We start from the raw sequence: 24,840 nt of genomic DNA on the forward strand, positions 1-24,840 counted from the left end.
TTGATTTATTATTTTGAGAAATAAAAAGACTTTGTTTTTTTATCCACTCACATTTTTTTTGACCAACTAGTTTCGGCAATAACCCATTGCCCTCTTCAGGGTTTAATTTATGACAGGGTTTTATTTAAGTCATAAATTAAACCCTGAAGAGGGCAACAGGTTGTTGCCGAAACTAGTTGGTTAGTAAAAATGTGAGTGGATCAAAAAACAAAGTCTTTTTATTTCTCAAAATAATACATAAAATAAAAATTACTCATAAAATTTACAAAATATGATACTTACTTGATATTTTGTCCGCCTCCGTAGTGTGATGGTCAGCACGCTCGGCTACTACGGTACTGGAGACCCGGGTTCGATTCCCAGGGGGGTCAAAATAATATAAAATATTTTTTTCACTCTAATATTAATTCAATACTACCCTGGACTGGTTGGTACCTGAAGCAGAGGGCTGATCACCTTTCATTCATGTGTTAACGATCAAGACAACACTGCGTTTATATGATGCAGTGCCCTATGGGTGCGGATAAGGGTTTGAAATGATACTTAACCCTTTTAAAAAAAAAATTATAACCCTTTGGTTACCAAGACTTTTGGGGTTATTATGGCAGCAAAACATGAATAAATCAAAAGTAAAATGTGTTTGATAATTTATAAACACTCTGCGCCATGGTTTTATCTTCGGTGTGACGAAAATATCTCAAGGATTTTATTTGAATGACATACTGTCCAAAATGTGTCTGAAATTTTGTATGACATGATTCACGGATTACTTAGATTCGACGGATCCGATCCGGTATTTCTCGCTAGAGTACCGAATATATCGGATTTTGGTAACCAAAGGGTTCATATTGAGTATCATTAATGTGAATAAGTAGTATCCCCATTAGACTGTATTTAGAATCTAGTAAGATTCTAAAGGGACATGAATTAAAATAAAATGTAATTTGTATGCGTTATTTTACATTTTTTCACATGATTAGCATGAAAAAACCCAAAACCACTTCAATCATTAGTTGTGATGTGGTATTTTGCACCTACATTCAAACGTGTCCGCAAACAACCAGCAGGACGATTCAGAAAAAATGCATTGAAACATCGCTCACTCCTTTCAAGAACGTCATAAATCAGAATTGTCAATTTTCAGTTGTGCATTTTTCGGAATGCCCAGAAAATGTACTATATCCCAGCAAAAGCGGCACATTTTTAACTTAATATTTAACCGGTACAGGACAGAAAGTGTTGTTTTTTCATTTTGAAGAAAATGTATTGTTTAATTATTTTTTTCAATAAACTAAATATTTTTCAAATGTAGAAAAAAACTTAACAGTTAACCTAAAAAGATCTGCTGCACAGTAAAAAGTTCAGTAAGTGGCTTGATATATATTTTTAATACATTGTATTATATTTTTAAACTTTAAAAACGTTCTCCTGAAAAATCAAGTATTTGATTTATGACGTTCTTGAAAGGAGTGAGCGACATGTCCCACAAACAACCAATAGGACGCTTCAGAAAAAAAATGTATTTATATGTGTCCCACTTCCTACGCACAATTAAGAAAGAAAAATAAACATATCTTGATAACAATAAATTAAGCAAAAATAGAACTTTATTTATTTTATTATTTCAGGATTGCACGGACTTCCATCGAGGTTGGGAAAACTGAAAGACCTGGAACATTTTGATGCAACTTATTTTGGTGTCCACGCTAAGCAGGCTCATGTCATGTGCCCGCAGTTGAGAATGTTACTAGAGCTAACACACGAAGCTATTGTTGATGCAGGTAATTATAGATTCTTTTTAAATATTTTATTTTTGCTATTTATCGGTTAAATATGATTTTAATATATATTTTTTAGATTTTAATAATCTAGGTTACCATAGATAAAAGTAGAATGAATGCTGTCAAAATGTGATCTTTCAGACGAATGTGCAGCATAACGATTCATGATAGATGTTTTCAAAGTTTTAGCGGTTTCAAACCCAGTACCTTCTTCTTCAAGACTTCTTCCTTCTTCTTTATGTCATATCGGGTCCAGCCGACGTTGACTATCACTTGTAAGAATGTGTCTCCATTTTAGGCAGTCTAAAACAGCTCTTTGACGCTCCGTACTCCTGTCCACTCGTGTATATTTTGGAGTCAGGAGATCCGCCTTATTTCAATACCTCTTCGACCCTTAATCTCACCCTGGATGATCAGTTGCAGTAGCTTGTACTTTTCTCCTCTGAGCACATATCCCAAATAGGATACTTTCCGATTTTTTAACATTCGAAATTAGTTCCCTATTCGCTCTAGCTCTTTGGAGAACTCTTGAAATGCTAACCATGTCTGTCCAGGGTATCGGAAGCATTCTTCTTTGAATCCACATCTCAAATGCCTCTAGCCAGTTCAGGCTACTCACTTTAAGGGAGACAAATTCATTTTAAAAACTATCTTGAGATTCCTACTCCAATTTTTTATCTATTTAGTGTTTAATATCTATTAGTCTTGAGGGAGAAACTGTTGGCATAAAAACTGGTCAATCAATAATATTTTTTCCTTAATTTAGAGAATCAATATTGATTACATAAGTGAATACGTTGATTTAATGTGAATTTGAAAACAAGGTCCACATTATATTCCATTGAGTTACAAAATCTGTTATCTGCATCTTCTCCTGTTTATTTTTTGTAGGGAGTTAGGGTGGGTAAATTAAATGGCAATATTAACAATATACATTCAGTAGCTTCCTAAAGCTGCGTAAATAGCGCTTTCAGCATCATTTTAACTTTTTAGCATCGTTATTGACCCGTTATATTTTCAGGCATCAACCCAAACGCTATTAGGGGAACGAGGACGGGCGTGTTTGTGGGGGTGTCTTCCAGTGAATCTGAGGAATACTGGGAAATGGATGTTGACAAAATAAATGGGTACGCTCTCACAGGGTGCTGCAGAGCTATGTTCCCAAACAGAATCTCCTACACATTCAACTTTCAAGGTAAGTTTCTATTTGCTTCATATAAGGTATCTTGAAGATTAAAATTTTCTAACAAATATGTTTTTTGGTTTACTATCCATCATTACTATCCATTATGTCCGCCTCCGCAGTGTAATGGTCAGCACGCTCGGCTACCGTTCTGGAGGTCCCGGGTTCGATTCCCAAAGGGGGTGAAATAAATAAAAGTGATTTTTTCACTGTCATATTTATTCAATATTACCCTGGACTAGTACCTGAAGCGGAGGGCTGATGACCTTTCCTTCATGTGTAAATGATCAAGATAACACTACGTTTATATGACGCAGTGCCCTATGCACCATTGGGGTGCGGATAAGGGTTTTATTATACATCATTGATTGATCCTTTAATCTATCCGCCTACCTGCCACCAAACGTTGGCGGTAGGTATGTTTTTACATTTGCAAATCAGCCGCAGTTTAAGCCACGCCCCCATCCGTGGTAGTTCATATTATAATGATACTTTTGTGTGATATCTACAAATCAGTAAAGAAAGCTTTTTGTAATGCATTATTTCTTATAATTTTAAAACAAATTTATTGACGACACTTGACCAAAGATGTCCCTGTAAGAATAGAATTATCTTTTTGATTGAAATATCAACCAAAATCAGTTCGAAATCAAAACTTTACATCCCAGGAGTAATGTTTTATTGAGTTATTTTTTCAAGTTTTCATGTTAATTTATCACATTTCTATTCTAGACAATGATAAAATATGTGCATAATAGTTATATGAACCATATTTATTGGTAAAACAGTAAAACTCTTTAATTTTATGTGATTATATATTTATTTCTATAAAATTCGGTTGAATTTGAACGCCGTGGACGCCTCAAACACGCGAGCGTTGTGATTGGTTGGACTGTTTTGTTCCACAAACATGAATCTGTTTAGTGCGCGGTACCTTTTTCTGCATTTAAAGATTATTTCTATGTTTGTTCTCGTTTTATCAGGTGCAAAATATTAGCGCCTCCTTGTTTGACAAACCATATCACCTCCCCTCCGGGCGGGGCAACTTTCTTACTTGCGGGGATACATTCAATTAGTATCTTTATATACATGTTTTGAAAAAAAAAACTGAAATGCAGATGGGTTAATTTATGTAGCTATGTATTTATGAAGATATATTATATATTTTTAAAAAGTCTTCTTCTCAGTGTAGGGCTTGTGGCCTGCTTTTAAGAGGGCTTAGCCTTCTGCCATATCGATTCCCAGCTGTCAACCCATCTCATTGGTGGTCTGCCCGGGAGTCTACCTTGGAGCTAACCGTGCAGTGCGATGTGGGAGAGTCTGGATGGTTCCATTCTCCTCACATACCATTGTTATCTTCGTTGTTTTGCCCACCTAATGACATCTTGGATCTCGCATATTTCTCTTATCCTGCTATTTCTTATTCTATCTTGTAGACTCAGAAAAAGTAAAGGTATTAAAAAGCATTTAATTAGATGCTCCCATGGATCCCATGTCCATATAAATATTGCAACCATGCGTTGACGGCAGTAGTGTTGAATAAAAGTAAGGATCAGTTTTATGTGTTTTGAAAAAACAAAAGAATATATCGCTCCCTCCTTTCAAGAACATCATAAATCAAAAATCGTCGATTTTCAGTTGTGCATGTTTTCGGAATGCCCATAAAATGTACTATATCCCAGCAAAAGAGGCATATTGTCAACATAATATTTACCCGCTACAGGGCAGAGAGTGTTGTTTTTGCATTTTGAAGAAAAGGTAATGTTTAGTTATTTTTTTTAAATATACTAAATATTTTTCAAATGGAAAAAAAAAAATGGAGAAAAAACCTTCAGTTTTTACCTAAAAAGATCTGTTGCACAGTAAAAAATTCAATAAGTGGCTTGATATTTATTTTTAATATAATACATTGCATTATATTTTTGAACTTTAAAAACGTTCTTCTGAATTTTTTTTTTATTATGACGTTCTTGAAAGAAGTGAATGATATGTACACATATTTATGATGTTTAAATAGAAAGTAAATTTTGATTGTGAACAAAGTTATGGGTTTTCAAAATTTTGAGCTGGTTGACATTATTTTATGCGCATTGAATGTGTTGAAAAAACTATTTAAAGCGATAAAATGTATTGGATATTTAAAATTTATGAAAATAATATGTTCATAATGATAAATAAAAACTGGGCAATCGGCAGTTAGTTACATATCTAATTGCATATTTTTTTCAAATTTATCAGCAAAAAATAAATTAATAATCTCTTATGTTAAAAAAATGATAGCAAGGTTCATGGTCAGTAAGAGGTGAAAAAGTGTGTTTGAAATATATGTTTATATAGCAAACAATAAATTTTGCATATCTCCTCTCTACCCACACCCATTGGAGCTAATTAGATATTGCAATAATTAAACACAATTTTATCTTTACGAGACCTTGACTCATATCAGTTATTTATTTACTGTTTTTACACAACGCTGTTTATGAATTACTGAATTACATAATAAAATTATCTTTTTCTTTATTCTTTCATTCCACTTTTTTACTGTAATATATAAATTGTTTGGTAATTGTGATATTTTACAACGTTTTGAGTGCGACACACTCAAAATGTTTCAATTAAATTATCTGGTCAAATTATAAGCTAAAATGATAAAAATGAAAATGATATTTTCTGGCATTTCTCATGTGTGTGATTATAATCCAGGATTCGGACCTCACATACTTATAAAAGAGTTTCTGCTCAATAAAAAGCTTCTTTTCATCTCACCAATAGATGTCTCTAGTGAAGTTCTAATGATTCAAGAACAATGTTTCAAAATTGGTTCATTTATATAGAACTTCCAAGAATTTGAGCAGTGTGGTTGTCAACAATGGGTAGAATTAATGAATGTTACACGTGTGTAAAGTGATTACTTAAACTAGCCTATGACGGTCGTCAGCCCCGTAAATGCCCAGACTTCCATATTCTTCTTCATCTTTGATGAGATGTCAAAAATTTTTTTTATAATAATATGTAATTTACTAATTTATCAATATTCTTTAACAATTTATTATTATTCATTTTATTAGACACTGGAATAATTCTCACATATGTTTAAATAGACTAAGCTATATATCTACTTCCCAAATTTCTTAACCGATAGCACCACAATCAGTCATACTTCTAATGTATGAAATAAGAACTAGCATACAAAAGGAATCCACCAGCATTGCATATGTACAGGTTTCAAAAATTAATCCAATATGAATGTTCAGTAATGGGCAGAATAGTGAATGTTACACAAGTGCATAAAGTGATTACGTAAGCCCTGGGATCGCAAACAAAGTCACATCCTTGGAGGACCACTACTAGACTCCGAGAAGGTGAAGCTCCTACCACCAAGACAAGTCATGAGTTACATGACTCATGTAGGTCTTGAGAATGAGCTATGGTGCAGAGGGAGGTCACAATAGACATGATATGGTCGCAGTGACATAAGGTATGCAAGATACCTTGACTTAAAAAAAAAATACAAAAAAGCCCTGGGATGCTCAGAGATCTTGCTTTATTAAAAAAATGATAGATGTTTCATCTCAAGTTGAGTTATTTATAATATTAATACTCTTTATTATAAAATTTAAAACAATATTATAATAACCGGAAACACATTGCGAGACCGCTTAAGAAACACTGATATCCGGAGCATGTGTAAGATGGAAGATATCGTGAGGTGGGCAGGACAACGAAGGCGATACTGGAATGAGCATGTAAATAGAATAGACAGGCGGAGGCACAAACAGATCCTGAGGATCTATAAAAAGAAGAAGAATATTGTTTAAATTTGTAATTTTTTATTTTGTTTTATTGGCAAAGCACCCGAAATTGAGTGATACATGCCCATACAAATGATTTTTATATGATTTTACTTGAGGTTACTTAAACGTTTTTGCCATACTTTTTTTAATGTTTTATGACCGCACTATTGACATTTTGGGAGTTCATTGATAAGAGGTGTAAATTTGTAATTGCAAACATTCTTCATTTCTTCCACATTCACGCATCTCCTCGTACACGTGTGCCGATTATTTCAACACTCGATCTACCATTTGTTTCTAGGCCCGAGCTACGCAGTGGATACGGCATGTTCAAGTTCAACCTACTGCCTGCACCAAGCCGTCACGGCCATCAAGTCGGGCCAGTGTGACGCTGCTGTCGTCGCTGGACTAAACCTCTGCCTCAAGCCGGCCAATTCTCTGAACTTCCACCGCCTCGGCATGGTGTCTGCGGAAGGTATCCTACTCAATAACATACTAAACACGTAATTTAAATAAGTTGCCACATTAGTGTGAATTTCTACAAACAGTGTAAGTTTTTGGCTATTATTAAACCATATCCGCTCCCAATGGATATGGAGTCCACAAATGCCGCCAGGCTTTTCTATATAATAATTATATGAATTTAAATTAATTTATGTTACACGGTAATTCACATAGACTATTGAACTTTTAATTCATTTTAATATGTTAATTTATATGGTGATTTTTTTTTCTTTATTTCAAATTCTTTTGCATTACATGACATAAATTCAAATACAAAAAAATATTTAAAAAATATAAATATGAATACAAAAAAGATCCCACAAAGGCATGGCATGTGTCTGGGTATACAATATAATTTAGTCATAGTAAAGGGTATAAGGGTATAGGTATTATAAGTAGAACTAGAATAATAGTGTTAATATAAAATACAAAGAATACTTGACTATCAGAAAGAAAAAGAAAAAAAAAATCAATAAAATTAAAAACTTAAAAACATAAAAAATATGAAAAAGTAAAAAGTTAGCAAGCAAGCATGTACTACGAGAAAAAGGAGCTTACATGTGTCTCTTCAATAAATAATCTAAGAAAAATTTTAAATCTACACAAACTTAGGTAATTAACATCTAACAAATAGTCTTTGTGGAATAAGTTGAACAGTTTTGGAGCTTGAAAAATGAGTGTCTTTGAGCGAGTCTGGATTTACAAAAAGGGATTTCTAATAAATTATTCATTCTTTGGCTAGATCTATTATTGTCTTTAAAATTAAAATCAATTTATGTTACGTGCTAATTTGCGTAGACTTTGTTCAGTATGTAATATTTGAATTTACTTTGTAGGAAAGTGCAAAGCGTTTGACGCATCGGGCAACGGGTATGTGAGGGCGGAAGCGGCCGTGGTGATATTCTTGCAGAAAGCTAAAGATGCCAAGCGCGTGTATGCGACCATCTTGAACACAAAGACAAACACAGACGGGGCCAAGGTGCAGGGGATCACCTTCCCCTCTGGCGAAATGCAAAATCAGCTCATCCGGGAGGTTTACCAGGAAGCCGGGATCAATCCTATGGACGTGGCCTATCTAGAGGCCCATGGCACAGGAACCAAGGTCATTATACTACCGATCAATTATCATCATATCAATATTATCAATGTCTTTATGCAGATTATTGTATTAAAATTAAACACTTGAATATACCACTTTAATGAGTTTTATTTATTTATACGACTAGTTTCGAAAACGACAGATGTTTTCATCTTCTGGTACAAATTAAAACTACTAAATTATTGTTACTACTAAATTAGTTTTAATTTGTACCAGAAGATGAAAACATCTGTCATTTTCAAAACTTGTCGTATATGTAAATAAAAGTGGTATATTCAAGTGTTTAATTTTAATAAAATAATCATGTCATTCCACAAAGTTAATGCCGAATCAATAAATAATATCTTTATGCAGACGTTTGGGCAGGGTCTATCTAACAGTTAGGGAATTCACAGGGCTCCTCTATCGTCTAGTTTAAGTAATTAGTTTATACATATCGTGTATAAACTGATAGGCGCCGTGGCGTAGTTGGGTAGACGCTCGACTGCGAAAGATTTATTTTCAATTGGTCTGGATGTTTGTTATGTGTTTTTCACATTAACCTTTCCTATCCTTACTATCCTACCTGCACACAACCCTCTAAAAGTAAGAGGCCCTGCGGGTTATTCCTTTTTTTTTAAGTAATACATTTTACCGTTCTGCCCACGATTAGAATATCCATACTTTGTTTTTTAAACTTGTATATGACAATGAAAAACCATGTATAGGTTTCTATCTGAATTGCTATTGGAATATTTTGAATATTGAAAGCATTAACTTTGTGGATCATAGTGATATATTATTTTGAGAAACAATTTTTTTTTTTATCCACTCATTTTTTTCCATCCCATTTTGTCCATCCCAAATGTGAGTGGATAAAAAAACAGAGTCTTGACATTGGAATACTTGTTATTTTAAGCCCTCAAATATTTAGTAACCAATGTAGCATTTGATTTGACTTGTCACCAGGTGGGCGACCCGGAAGAATTGAATTCCATCTGCAATTTCTTCTGCAAAGACCGCAAAACCCCCCTCCTCATTGGGTCTGTGAAATCCAACATGGGCCACTCCGAGCCCGCGTCCGGACTCTGCTCCATCGCCAAGATCGTGCTCGCCATGGAGGCTGGAGTCATCCCCGCCAATCTCCACTACAAGGATCCCAACCCAGACATTCCCGGATTGGTGGACGGGAGGATGAAGGTAAAAACTATTTATTTTAAATAATCTCCAGTTAACCTGTTAACCGGGGAGTTCACTTTTTAATTACGCAACATACAACGGGCGCAAACTCTTTCACTAGCACATGTCAGTACATACGTCACGCCCGATAGACGTGTTTTCATATGTTTTATGTATGCTTAAAATAAATTAAAAGACTATGAAATATATATTTTTCTGGTTTATTTATATATGTAAATCACAAAGTAAAATACAAAATTACAAACAAATAGAAATGAATTCATGTTGAAAATGTACGGATGACTAATTACCTTTATTGTACGATAATATTATAGCCCGCCCATTCCAGGGCGCAACATATATTTACAGGACGTATTCATATGTCCTACCCGTACCCGATATTGTTTACGTTTGACGTATTTATACGTCCAGCCAGGTTAACAGGTTAACACATTGTTTGCGGGAAACGCTTAAAAGCATCATTTACATAATTTTAGTAGAGAGCGGAAGACGCTTATAAGCACTCTATTTGCTTACTTTTGGTAGAACGCGAAAGAAGACAAAAAAAATTACAGATTGGAATTAAGTTTGTGGTTACTTGTAATTAGTATTTGACCCTAATTAGTATGCTAATTTGAGTTGGGGTTGATGAAAAAACCACCCGACAACAGTGTGTTATCTTTACAATGTTTATTAGTACGGGAAAGTTATTTCTATCCGTTCGGTCGATTGAGGCTTAAGGACAGGAAGGGTATTTTTGCCTTCTGCGCTGGCCTCATTTCATTGTCAAAAAAGAAGGAATTATTTTTTATGTTTTTATATGAATATTGTGTATCTCTTTGTTAAGGTCTAAACTATATGTACTCAATTATCAAATCCCGTTGCCAGTGGTCCACAAGTGTAAAAAACACCTGTCCAAAATGCGTTAATATACAAAAAGAATATATTGTGGGTATACTGACAAAAAACGGCTCGAAAATATGAAATTTTGACTTTATGATGCAAAACATAAAGGTTTCAACGTTCTATAAACTGGAAAAATAAAGTAGTTTAAAATGTCATGTTTATGTGGTTTTAAAAGAAAATTCAACTTAGTTGAAAATAGTTTAATAGCGGGTATTTTATTTAGGCTAGAAGCTTTAAAGAACAGGGATTATTCTAACAGGGATTTTTGATTTGACGTTTTTTGCCAGTATACCCACTATATATATACTATTTATTTCCTGTTTTTTTGTTTTAAAGTTATGAAATAAAAGCGTTTTGATTTCCAGGTCGTAGATAAGCACACCCCCTGGAATGGCGGCATCGTGGGTATGAATTCGTTTGGATTCGGAGGAGCCAACGCCCACATCATCCTCCAGTCGAACCCAAAGACCAAACCCTCGCTGAACCCCAAGCACGCCATCCCTAGGCTGATCGCCGTGTCGGGCAGGACGGAGGCGGCCGTTGAGCATTTGCTAGACTCGGTGGAGAAGGCGCCCGTGGACCCTGAGTTCTACGGGCTGTTGGCCGAGATACACAAGACCAATATCTTGGGACATCCGTACCGAGGGTACACTATTCTCGGGGAGACAAACGTCAAGGAAGTGGTGGTGAGTAAATTTCAATATCTGAAAGATAATACATCCTTAATCATACACTCTTAACACATTTTTTGCGGAAAACGCTTAAAAGCGTCTTTCACATTTTGTTGGTAGAGAGCGGGAGACGCTTATAAGCATTCTCTTTGCTTACTTTTGGCAGAGCGAGCGTGAGAGATGCCATGAAATTTTGTTCAAATCGAAATTGGGTTTGCAGTTAGTTGTAATTAGTGTACTGAGGGTCGGGTGGTAGAGTGAGCAAATAAAACGCTTATAAGTTTCTCCAGCTCCATCAAAAGTATATAAAGACTTTTTTAAGCGTTTCCCACAAATAATGAATAAATATTATTTTTTGACATCTCATCAAAGATGAAGAAAGAAGAATATGGAAGTCTGGGCATTTACGGGGCTGACGACCGTCATCGGCTGGTTTAAGTGATCACTTTACACACGTGTAACATTCACCAATTCTACCCATTATTGACAACCACACTACTCAAATTCTTGGAAGTTCTTTATATATGAACCAATTTAGAAACCTTGTTCTTGAATCACTAGAACTTCACTAGAGACATCTATTGGTGAGATGTAAAGAAGCTTTTTACTAAGCAGAAACTCTTATATTAGTATGTGAGGTCCAAATCCTGGATTATAATCACACACATGAGAAACGCCAGAAAATACCATTTTCATTTTTATTATTTAAGCTTATAACTTGACCAGATAATTTATTTACAACATTTTGAGTGATCCAGATTTTGTGAACAAGTATTTGGACACACTCAAAATGTTGTAATGAATAAATAATTAACAATGCGTTAATGAAATAATGTTTTTCATTCACTTTTTTTTTTAAATGATTCAAATTGCTTTGAATTGCTTTGAAAAGCTTTGAATACAAAAATATTAAAAACTTTGAAAATAAAAAAATCACACATATGGAGCGACAATCATACAAGTAGATATTTGAGACTCAGCCTTATGATATTTGCAGCCCGTCGGCAACGAGAAGAGACCCGTTTGGTTCCTTTTCTCCGGGATGGGCTCCCAGTGGCCGGGGATGGCCCGCGAGATGATGAAGATCCCGGTCTTCCGGCAGACCATCGAGCGCTGCGCGGCCACGCTCAAGCCGCACGACATCGACCTAGTCGACATCATCACCAACGGCACGGAGGCCTCCTTCGAGAGCGTGGTCAACTCCTTCATTTCCATAGCGGCCATCCAGGTGGCGCTCGTGGACCTCCTGTCCTATCTGGACATCGAGCCCGATGGCATTGTGGGACACTCTGTAGGAGAAGTTGGTGAGGCACCTCATTTTTTATTCGCTCTTAGTACCAAGTCTTAAATTTTGAATTAAATCCAAAAATAAATTGAAGCACAAATTCTTTAAAGGTAAAATAAATATCCCCTTTTTTGGGACTTTATTTACTTCGTGAGTCTTAAAAGTCTTGAATAATGCTAAAAACTTGAACTGACCTTTTTTGTACTAGTGCATAAAACGAAATAACCCTTTTTATTAAAATTTGTTTTAGAACCATATATATTTTTTATTACAATACAATATATTTAACCTTTCCCTTACGATGCTAAAAGCTTCTGCGTGTAACGGTGATATGTATTTTGTACATCATATGAAAATTTGATTTAAAAAAAATGTGAATCTTCCTAACTGTTATATGCGTTTATTGACCATAGTTGAGGTAGAAATGTATCAATTTTGTAGTGTTAGCTATCAACAAGATATCAAATAACTGAAAACGAGAAAAAAAATACATCGCAAGTAACCGCAATAGCTAATGTAGCGATACGACTAGATAATGTAGCTGCTAAACATGCTACAACGTGCGCGTATACGCAAAGCAACGTTTGTGTATGGGTGGTTTTTTCCCCGATATTTTCGCAAATTATTTATTTCCGTCTCTGCCAATGAATAACTTTACATTTTAATACTTTTATGTAATACGTAATTATATTACAGAGGAATACAAAAATTGTGAGCCCGTATCTATTATATTTTATATTGATATTCTCATTTTTAAAGTCAAGTTGTAGTAAATACATATCACCGGGAGGGGAAGGTTAAAACAACAATTTGAATATGTCCAAATACTTGTTCACAAATTTGGGTTCACAATTTGGACACACACATTATAATGTGATATAACGTTATTAGTATACGACCCTACTTCAAATTAGGGTCGGGATAATGAAAAAACCACCTGACAACAATGTGATAAGCTTTAGCATAACACATCGCTCACTCCTTTCAAGAACGTCATAAATCCAAAAACTTGATCTTTCAGGAGAACGTTTTTAAAGTTTAAAAATATAATACAATGAATTAAAAATAAATATCAAGCCACTTACTGAACTTTTTACTGTGCAACAGATCTTTTTAGGTGAAACCTGAAGGTTTTTTCTCCATTTGAAAAATATTTAGTATATTTAAAAAAATTATTAAACAATACCCTTTTTTCAAAATGCAAAAACAACGCTTTCTGCCCTGTAGCGGGTAAATATTAAGTTAAAAATATACCTCTTTTACTGGGATATAGTACATTTTCTGGGCATTCCGAAAACATGCACAACTGAAAATTGATGATTTTTTTTTATTTATGACGTTCTTGAAAGGAGTGAGCGACATATTATATGCACAAGGTTAATCAAATAATAGGGTACAATCTCTTGTATGAGGTTGCCTCAGGTGTGTATAGACGTATTGACTTGGTGTTTCTATTCAGGTTGCGCATACGCGGACCGCACATTCACTGCGGAGCAGGCGGTGCTGGCGGCATACTGGCGAGGATGCAGCATCCAGCAGAGCAACGTCCCCCCGGGACTCATGGCCGCCGTGGGGCTCTCTTGGGAGCAGTGCAAGCAGCGCTGCCCGCCCGGCGTAGTACCTGCTTGCCACAATAGCAGCGACAGTGTCACCGTAAGTCTAACAAGATAACCAGTATAAGTTATGACATTGTTATATTGGGAGTATGATTCGGATTTTAAAATTTTATTATATTGTTTTAACCCTTGCTGGTCCAATGTCGAATCTCATTCGACATCAATTTTTTTCAAGTACCGTGCTTAAAAACTTCTTATATACTATTCTATATTATGTTAAAACATTGTTTGAGGGCAGTTTTTTTATAGTTTTATAGTTTTTTCATAGTTTTTAGTTATTTTAAAAATGACCATATTTTGTTTTAACTTTCTTAAATGCTTTTTTACCATATGTTTTTTAAAAAAAAATGAATAACCCGCAAAGCCTCTACTTTTAGAGGGTTGCCTGCAGGTTGGATAGTAGGGATAGTAAGGGAAGGTAAACATGAATTATGCATCACAAATACTCTAGACCAATTGATAATAAATCTTTCTTCAAATTTTTTTGCACTTGGCGGGAATCGAGCCCGCGTCGCCAGTTGCGCAGTCAAGCGTCTACCCAACTACGCCACGGCGCCTGTTGATGATCAATTTAATGTTAAATTAATGGTTTTCATACAGATTTCGGGTCCTCCTGAAGAGATGAAAGCTTTTCTGAAGCAGTTGCAAAGCGAAGATATATTCAATAAGGAAGTGAAGAGTTCCGGGGTAGCATTCCACTCCCAATATATCGCGGAAGCTGCTCCGATGCTCAGGAATAATTTAGATAAAGTTATCCCGAACCCTAAACCGAGGAGTTCCAAGTGGATCAGCTCTTCCATTCCCGAGGACAAGTGGGATACACCCATCGGTAAATATACAAAAAAACATGCATAATAATATTAGTAGTCATCGGATCTGACAATCATAAATATGAACAATTTATTATTATTTATTCAGACGCTAGATTATTCTCCCTACGGATGAAATATCAATGTCATAGGTGTCTCTACTTGAGATGAATCATGTAAAGTTTTTTTTTATTAATATTTGTTTATTATTATTATTTTATGATAGTAAGCTTTATTTACTTTATAAATTTTCTAATTGATGGCGCCACTATTAGCTATACTTCCAAATCTGTTGATAAACCCCACATGTGAAAGGAATCCGAGACTATTGCATATATACAAGTTTAAAAAATTAATGCAATATGGGTTTTCGATAATGGGCAGAATGGTGAATGTTACATAAGTGTATAAAATGATCACTTAAGCCAGTCAAGTCGTGAGATGCTCAGACCTCCATTTTATTTAAAATAAAACGAATGGTTGATGTTTCATATCAAGTTATATCTATAATATCATTATTATAACTTTTTTACTGTTTGGTTAAAATTATTTTTAATGTTTCTAGCTCAGTTGAGTTCTGCCGCGTACCATGTCAACAATCTCCTTTCGCCAGTGCTATTCCAAGAAGCTTTGAAGCATATTCCGGAGAACGCTATTGTGATTGAAATAGCCCCTCATTGCTTATTGCAAGCCATTCTCAAGAGATCTCTGTCGTCCGAATGCACCAACGTAGGACTAATGAAGAGAGGACATGATGACAACTTGATGTTCTGCTTAGCAAATATTGGAAAGTGAGTTGAGAATCTAAAAGAAAAGATTATTTATTTATTTAAACTTCATGTACAGAAAAGAAATATGTACATTTACGGGCTTATTGCTAAAAAGCTATATCTTCCAACCAACCAAAAACAGACTAGTGATATTGGTCAAAATGTTTGATACCATAAATAGCTGTTTGCAATCAAAGGGTAGATAGTACTTGAGCATTAAAAAAAACATAAATTACAAGTTGATGATAATGAGAAAGGCAAAGAAAAAAGGGAGTTGAGGAAAGGAGAATAAAAAACTAAGGGATGAGGTTTGATGGAGAGTTAGGATTGTAATAATAATAATTTAATTATTTTAAAAGTTCTATAACACTTGTGAAATTCATTAATGCATTAACCCATTGTTTACGGCATGCACATATTTGTGCATTTTGGTTACCTTTTACTTCATATATGAAAACACATCTTGAATGTCTAATTTTATGTAATTTTTGCTTTTCTGTGTATCTGATAGGTATCACTATAATACAAAAATTATATTGATTCTTTTCTGAGCCAAAATATGGCTAAAAGTCACGATTCTTTCGATGCGATCTAATATCGCCGCGTCAAATTATATTTCTCTGACAAAATTCACTGTAACCAATGTGTTAATATGCGATACTTACCACATTTTAAAAGGGCTTGGCGATACTAGTAGACTGACATCTATTGGATGGTTTTTCCACAAACTGTCAACTGGTATCGATATTAATAACAATTACAGAAATAAATTATAAAGTCAGTCAATATTTAGGAAAAATATTGTGGATTTTATAAACACCTAATAAAAAAGACTTTTCTCAAAAAAGTCTTCAGAAATTTTAGCATGCATATAAGAAAAGATCTCAGCACTAAAACGGTTAATAACTCCCTAAACTCCCTTTTTCCTTTGCCTTCCTTATTAAATCATCAATTTGTTATTTATGTTTTTTTTATGTTCAAGTACTATCTACTCTCTGATTGCAAACAGTTATATAAGGTATCAAAGGTTTGACCAACATCACTAGTCTGTTTTTGCTTGGTTGGAAGATATTACTTTTTAGCAATAAGCCCGCCAATGTACTTTTTTTTCTGTAGGTACATAAAGTTTGAATTAATAATATTTTGTTTGATGTCCATTTCAGATTGTATTCTGCCGGAGCTCAGCCCAACATTTCTAAACTGTACAATCCAATTTCGTACCCGGTGAGCCGAGGCACGCCGACCATTGCTTCCCTCGTCAAATGGGATCATGGACAGGAATGGGATGTCGCTAAATTTGCCGAAAAAGGTAACATTATCATTTGCACTTTCTAACTTTGTCAGATCTCGCATGCCAAAATTGGACTACAGATTATATGAACATTTCCATTTTGATTACAGCTTCAAGATCTGGAGAAACCATCATAGAGTTTGATCTCAGCAAACCAGAAGATAGTTATATTGCCGGACACACTATTGATGGACGTATTTTGTTCCCAGCTACGGGTTATTTGGTAATTTTTCCAGTTTTCTTCAATGATAACGTTTGGTACTATTTCTCCTAATGATAAAAATCGCATAGTAATTATTGAAATCATCTCTTATCTACCATCGATAAGTGCATACTAATTTGTAATTAAAAAATAAAAAAACTAAACTCGCTCCCTAAATCTATGTATGATTCTAAGTAGGTACTAATTTTCAAAAAATTGCCTAGTAATTATTAAAATCATAGCTTACGTATCACCACTCATTCAAATAAAAACTAAATCGTTCTCTAAATCTATGTATAATTCCAAGTTGGTTTAAAGTTTTTTTTTTTTTCACCTAACAATTATCAAAATCATGGCTCATGTACTACAAATATATTAACTTGTGTGATGTTAAAATAGTTAAAAATCTTTCTCACTTTTGTTTTAATGTCCATGTGTATATCGCATTTATTAATTTTTTTCAAATTTACAGACCCTCGTGTGGAAAACATTGGCAAAGTTGCGCAACCGAAACTTCTACGAAATGCCTGTAGTTTTTGAGAATGTCCAGTTTCTCAGAGCCACTATTATGCCCAAAGAAGGTTCCATCAAATTCTTGATCAACATATTCGACGGCACCGGTGACTTCGAACTTTGCGAATCCGGGACTTTGGCCGTTTCCGGAAGGATCTACGTTCCCGAAGATGTGACCCGGGAGACGCTTGATCTCACTCCCCTTCCGCTCAAAATCACTTCCGGAGATATTCTGCCACTGCAAGCTGGAGATATTTATAAGGACTTGAGGTAGGTTTCATCTCATTATAATTTTTTATGTTGTCCTAATTCATTATCTAATTATTGTAATATTTTGCAGGCTCAGGGGCTATGATTATTCTGGGATTTTCCGCGGAATCCAGACATCCGACAACTACGGAATCACCGGCACGTTGAATTGGGAAAAAAATTGGGTCTCGTACATCGATACTATGCTGCAGTTTGGTATCATCGGAACACCGACGAGGGAACTTTATTTACCGACACGCCTCCAGAAGGCCATAATAGATCCGGTCAAACATTTGCAACTTATCGAAGACCTTACCGAAGGAACGACCTTGCCCATTCAATCGTATAAAAACATCAACGTTGTCAAGTCGGGCGGAATAGAACTGAGAGGCGTCAAGACTAGCCTGGCTCCGCGCAGGCAACAAGCTCAATCCCCTCCCAAACTTGAAAAATATATCTTCGTACCGTACAACAATCCGAAGGAATTATCTAAGCATGACGCTCTCACTGCAAGTTTACAGTTGGTCATTGAAAATACAAGCGTGTTCAAGATGAAAGTGCTCGAAGTGGTGATCGATCGACCGGTGGAAGCTCTCTTGAGTCCTCTCGCTATGGAGATTTTAGAGTCAGAGCCGATGCTTCGTACAGATATTACTGTCGCCACTTGTCAGCCAGTGTCGCTATTCACGCCCACACTTGAACCGCTCACCATAAATACATCTAATAAGGACGTCAGAACAATGGTACCCGAACAAAATTGTCATTTGGCTATCGGTGTCGATGTACTCAGCCGTCACGGCAGCATCGTACTAAAGAACTTGATGGATTCGCTGATTCCAGGTGGAATGATTCTGTTAGAAGAAATTCACGGTTTTCTCAACCACGCAGACAGTCTTAAACTGTTGGACGATCTCAATTTAGATTTGATCTCTTCCCAGCTCAGCCAGAACAATACATATTTGCTATTACGTAAAACCATCCCGATCCCGACAAACTTACTTACAGTAAAGGTAACAGAGAAGAATTTCACATGGGTAGAAGAAGTGAAAACTGCGTTGAAAGCGAGCGAAACCAACAACACCAAAGTGTTCCTCACTTGCGAGGATGAACCCACAAATGGCGTAGTCGGAATGGTAAATTGCTTAAAGCAGGAGTCAGGCGGAAATAACTTACGACTTTATTTCATCCAAGACTCGAAGGAAAGTTTCAACTTAAATTCAAACTTTTACAAACTTCAGTTGAAGAAAGATTTAGTAATTAACATGTTCAAAGATGGATCCTGGGGATCATACAGACATCTCAAATTGGACAACTCTCAGGATGTTGCCACATTGCAGGTGAATTAAATATTTTGACATCTGGCAAACAAATGGACGTTCAAAGCTATCTGCGCACTAAATAAATCATTAAATTTTTTTGATTTAGGTAGAACATGCGTACATCAACACCATGGCCCGTGGCGACTTGGCCAGTTTGCGCTGGATCGAGGGTCCGCTGACATACTTCCGGGAAGAAAAGCTGCAGCCGAATGAACAACTTTGCCACGTGTACTACGCTCCTCTTAACTTCAGAGACATCATGTTGGCCACTGGAAAGCTGCCTCCAGATGCTTTACCCGGAGATTTAGCTGGCCAGGTATATGAAGTATTTTTATTTGAGAGATATTTAAGAGATTTGCCATTCATTAAATTTACAGTTCAATACACACAGTGTCGGAGTAGATTACTTATTTTATTATAAAATTACAGGACTGCATCTTGGGTCTCGAGTTCTCCGGACGGGACATGACCGGTCAGAGAGTGATGGGCATTGTTGCCGCCCGCGGCCTTGCAACCACTCTACTGGCCGACAAGCAGTTCATGTGGAAGGTTCCTGACAAGTGGACACTCGAAGAAGCTTCCACCATACCTGTCGTTTATGCCACGGTAATTATACTCGCACCGCATAAATTATTCTCACTATATGTTACTTTATCAGTGTTTCATATATAGATCGTAAATTTGGTTACAGGCTTACTATGCACTGCTGGTGCGTGGTAGAATGCAGAGCGGTGAATCTGTTTTGATTCACGCGGGAACAGGAGGTGTTGGACTAGCAGCTATATCAATAGCCCTACATATGGGTGTGACTGTTTACACGACTGTCGGAACCAAGGAGAAGAGAGAGTTCCTCAAGAAAACTTTCCCACAGGTAAATACTCGCATCTGTTTTATATAGCTCTTTTGTCTCAATCCTGTGGATTGGTCTGCAGATAAGTCGCAAAGATATTCGCAATGTGGCCGTCCTATGACGTTTATTTCCTCGATCGTTCCCTCTATTATCAGATGCAGTTATATATGTAGTTACTGTGAAGGTATCTGGATAATTTTCTTATAAATCTGGCAACCCAATATTTTATGGCCAACGGGGAGCAATGGGGAGTAATCATGTAAAGTCGCTCTCATAAATAAGTCCCTATTACAGTTTTTTCACATTTTCATTTACAGTTGACAGATAACAACATCGGAAACTCGCGTGACACCAGTTTTGAGCAGCTTGTCATGAACCAAACTCAAGGACGCGGAGTGGATCTGGTCCTCAACTCTCTGGCTGAAGAGAAGCTGCAGGCTTCGATCCGGTGCATCGCTATGGGAGGACGCTTCCTGGAAATCGGCAAATTCGATCTGTCAAACAACAGTCCACTGGTAGGGGAAAATAATACCTGTATTATTCCAATATCTTGCAAATTATGGCATCCATAAAGAAGCATTTTTAGATTTAAGATAACTATATTCAGTAGCTCCGAAGTTTCTAATTTTGATAGTGTTCTAACTCATTAAATTGTCTTCATAAATTGTCCAGAGGACACTCTATAATTTTGAAATGCCTATTTATATGCAATTGTTGATTGGTTCAGCTTAATTGAACATCTTAATCATAGTCTACATGTAAAATAAATTGCATTATGCACCAAAGTTCATTAAGGACATTAGTTACAACTGATTATACGCATCGCACTTTTTACTCATGTGTTTGCTTATATTATATTATCATATCTTATTAACCTTTTACCCGTACTACATACGGGCAAAAAGAGGGCCTCTGTGGATTTGCCCATACCTATGTAGTATCCCCATATCATAGGACTCCAGAGAAAAAATAGCCCAAACTAATTTTAACAAAGTTACGGGGGTAGCAGCAGATTATCATGGAGTTACGGGCTATAAATACTTCATGGAAAACCTTTGCGTATCTGAGATCAGTTTTAAAAGTAGTCAAAAATGCTCTTAGTTAAAATGTTCAAAAAAAATATTTAATTTGGAATATATTGTTATTTCATGCCTTGCAATAATGCATTATTTTTTGGCAACACCGTTGGGTTGTCGCGCTGACGTAAGCAGTACGGAGGCGTTTCGATCAATAGCTATAAAAGCTGACAAACAGCTATAATTTCATTATAAGAAATAAAAAAAAAATAATAATAACTCATTTTTTACCAAATAAAATCTTCATTAAAACTCATCAGTCAAACGGTTAAAAGTTATATCATCAATTTTACTATCTTTAGGGCATGAGCGTATTCTTGAAGAACACGACCTTCCACGGGATTTTGCTGGACGCATTATTCAGCATGGACAGTCCGGTCAAACGGGAAGTGGTGAACCTCGTCTCTCAAGGGATAGAAAGTGGTGCCGTTCGCCCGCTGCCCTCCACTGTGTACAGTGAGCAGCAGATCGAGCAGGCCTTCAGGTACATGGCCACCGGAAAGCACATCGGCAAGGTCGTCTTGAAGATCCGCCCGGAGGAGCCCACCAAGCAGATCAAACCCGCCACCAAACTGGTCACCGCCATTCCAAAAACTTACATGCACTCGGACAAGTGCTACATTCTAGCTGGTAAATATGTCAATTGTTTTATTATTATTTTGTTAACTATTGCTTAAAGCTTTTCGATAAAACGATATAAAAAAAGTGCATTAAAAATATCATTTTATTAAAACATTGTTTGCCGGAAATGCTTAAAAGCATCTTTTACATACTGTTGGTAGAAAGCGGGAGACGCTTATAAGTGTTCTATTTGCTTACTTTTGGTATACAAATTATGGCTACTTCCTAGAGACTCGTAAACGTTAATCATATTAACTAGTTTTCAAATGCTACATTCTATTTTAATATATGTGAATCAATTCATTTTACACTACCTTGATTCATTAGACTTGCTCACATGTTTCATGCCCAACAATAAAATAAATCCGCATTAAAACACTTTATTTTATTTTTCATTGAATTGTTTGATAATCAATCATCAATAATAACAAAAAACATTAAACTCACTCATTTGTAGATAAATTGGGCATGTTCTTTTATTTTGTCAGATAGTTAGGATGCCAATTTTACAAAATCAAACTTCAAAGTCAAATCACGCAATCGTTGTCATGTAGAATGCTAAAGTATCTTTTTACAAAGTTCTAATTAAGCTCTATTTTCAGGTGGTATGGGTGGATTTGGTTTGGAATTGGCACACTGGCTAGTAACTCGTGGTGCCACCAAAATAGTGTTGACTTCTCGTAGTGGTCTGAGAACCGGATACCAGTCTCTCTGTGTTAGAAGGTATGTTCATTTGTATTTTCATTTGAATACAGAATTATTATAAAAGTATTTTTTATAAACATGTATTACAAACTATTTAAAAATTATATATATTTATTACTTTTATTTGTAAATTATCACATCAAAATATACTAAATAAATACTCTCATTGTAAAAACTCGCCATATGAACCACATGTTCAGAAATTTTGTCACACATTTGATGTATTGAAGTTTTACTTTTTTCTCAAGTTACTCGTCCTATATTAAAATTATTAAAAATAAAAAAAAAACTTTTCATAAAACAAAGCTCAAAATGCTCTGTAAAATAATGAAATGACATTAAAGTTTATCAAATCTTTCTCAAAACTGACATTTAAACTTATCAAGTCTTTCTCAAAACTGACATAATGTCGCCATCTTGATTTTTCTCTGTCGCACACTGTTTTATCGGCGGAACACTTTTGAAATTTAAAAATTAATGGAATACATTTCTTTACATCTCCCCTTATTAATAGTTGCTTTAATGTGGTTGGCTTTCAGGTGGCGCGAGTCAGGTGTGAAAGTATTGGTTTCAACAGCTGATATCGGAACGCTAGCAGGAGCCGAACGACTCCTTAAAGAAGCCAACCAACTCGGTCCAGTAGGAGGGATCTTCAATTTGGCTGTAGTTTTGAGAGACGCATTCATGGAAAATCAATGCGAATCAGATTTCAAGACGGTCTGCAAGCCAAAAGTTAACGGTAATAAATTATATCCTCAGTAATCTTTTAAGTCTTAATCTATCGTAACATTTTTTACTTGATTTCATTATTTCTATATGGTCTTTTGCAGGTACAAAGAATTTGGATATCGCTTCTCGTCAGCTGTGCCCGACTTTGGACTATTTTGTGGCTTTCTCCAGTGTGTCTTCCGGGAGGGGAAATGCCGGACAAGCCAATTACGGATTGGCCAATTCCGCTATGGAAAGAATCTGCGAACAGCGACAGACAGCTGGATTGCCAGGTTTGTTTGATTCTATGGTTTATTGTGTTTTAAACACTCACCAACTTTCACAAAATATCATAGAATGCTTTTAACCTTATGCTATATTGGATGACTAGCTATTATTCCATCGTTTAGATGGTCTTCCTGGGGGTCTTTTACCTCTTATGCATTCATACTTGTGTAATAATAATACCACTCTAGGCGATCCTTACGATAAAGATTCTGTAAGAAAGAAAATACAAAAATAATATTGTGGGTATACTGGCAAAAAACATTAACTCGAAAATGTGAAATTTTGATTTAATGATGCATATTAAAAAGTTTTCAATTTTCAATAAACTGGCAAAATACATTAAGTAGTTTGAAATGTCATTATTTTAAAAGTAAATTCAGCTTTTAGTTTTATAATAGCGGGTGTTTTATTCAGGCTAAAAGCTTTAAATAACAGGGATTATTCAAACAGAGATTTTAGAGTTAATGTTTTTTGCCATTATACTCACGATATGTTCCATGCTTTTTTAACTGGCATTGATATTTTCACTGAAAAAGTATCAATATAATTCACCTTTCATCTATCAGGAATGAAATAAATTGACTATTATTATTTCTAGGGCTCGCAATCCAGTGGGGAGCCATCGGCGATGTGGGCCTCATCCTGGAGACGATGGGAGATAATGAGACGGTGGTGCTGGGCACCCTGCCCCAGCGCATGTCCTCGTGCCTGCAGACCATGTCCACGCTGCTGCACATGCCGCACCCCGTGCTGGCCTCCATGGTCCTGGCCGACAAGCACAAGACCAAGTCCTCGCTCGGCCAGCAGGACCTTGTGCAAGCCGTGGCCAACATTCTGGGTAACTTGATTCTTCACAAATTAAATGTATAGACATTTCACCCCATACAAAAATTCCTTGCCATGCACTTAAATTATCAATGTGTGGTATTGCCATTGCTATTATATGTATTTAACTATTAACCGAGCCGGATCTAACAGAGGAATTGAGATCCTCCATATATAAATCTTAATTTGATAACTTTAGTATTGTAAGAACTACTTACTCCATTTTTTGTAATCTTAAAAAAAATCTTTTATTATTTTTACAATTTTAAAATCGGTAAATGTTTTAAGATATTATTTTTGATAAAAAGCAAAAACAGTCCGCGAGATCTACGTACTTATTTATCAGTATGTTAATTTTTTGTCCGCTATCGACATGTTATTTATTTTGCTCTAATAAATGTGGTATCCATAAGGAGAGAGTGAGACAAATGGACTAGTTAGCTTTCGTTTGATCCAATTTCCTGCCTTTCGCTTATCGGATCAGCGCGTTCAGTCGGCGCTTGGTGGAGCGTTGGAGTGGACATGACATCTATGACTGGTACTTGCTGTGAGCTGCGTATTACCATTTCCATACAAATATGGACTGGGGTCTTTTGGTATCCCCCTTCAGATCACAT

At 35.8% G+C, this 24,840-nt stretch overlaps 1 protein-coding gene across 1 annotated transcript in view; it reads left to right on the plus strand.

The window, feature by feature from the left end:
- Positions 1–24,840, plus strand: part of LOC148304937 (fatty acid synthase-like) — a 51,187-nt gene that overhangs the window by 22,341 nt on the left and 4,006 nt on the right. The window contains exons 3-25 of the mRNA XM_088267499.1: positions 1,629–1,781; positions 2,803–2,976; positions 7,060–7,233; positions 8,099–8,364; positions 9,310–9,540; positions 10,791–11,111; positions 12,094–12,400; positions 13,841–14,034; positions 14,598–14,826; positions 15,372–15,597; positions 16,740–16,885; positions 16,978–17,090; positions 17,542–17,852; positions 17,923–19,168; positions 19,257–19,466; positions 19,580–19,756; positions 19,842–20,021; positions 20,318–20,515; positions 21,379–21,706; positions 22,300–22,420; positions 22,942–23,141; positions 23,233–23,403; positions 23,997–24,236. Of these exons, the coding sequence (XP_088123625.1) occupies positions 1,629–1,781; positions 2,803–2,976; positions 7,060–7,233; positions 8,099–8,364; positions 9,310–9,540; positions 10,791–11,111; positions 12,094–12,400; positions 13,841–14,034; positions 14,598–14,826; positions 15,372–15,597; positions 16,740–16,885; positions 16,978–17,090; positions 17,542–17,852; positions 17,923–19,168; positions 19,257–19,466; positions 19,580–19,756; positions 19,842–20,021; positions 20,318–20,515; positions 21,379–21,706; positions 22,300–22,420; positions 22,942–23,141; positions 23,233–23,403; positions 23,997–24,236 (5,916 nt within the window). The remainder of the gene's footprint in view (positions 1–1,628; positions 1,782–2,802; positions 2,977–7,059; positions 7,234–8,098; positions 8,365–9,309; positions 9,541–10,790; positions 11,112–12,093; positions 12,401–13,840; positions 14,035–14,597; positions 14,827–15,371; positions 15,598–16,739; positions 16,886–16,977; positions 17,091–17,541; positions 17,853–17,922; positions 19,169–19,256; positions 19,467–19,579; positions 19,757–19,841; positions 20,022–20,317; positions 20,516–21,378; positions 21,707–22,299; positions 22,421–22,941; positions 23,142–23,232; positions 23,404–23,996; positions 24,237–24,840) is intronic.

This window comes from Brachycentrus maculatus, unplaced genomic scaffold, assembly GCF_059751285.1.
Source record: "Brachycentrus maculatus isolate JH-2025_06_01 unplaced genomic scaffold, ASM5975128v1 h1tg000297l, whole genome shotgun sequence".
NCBI lineage: Eukaryota > Metazoa > Arthropoda > Insecta > Trichoptera > Brachycentridae > Brachycentrus > Brachycentrus maculatus.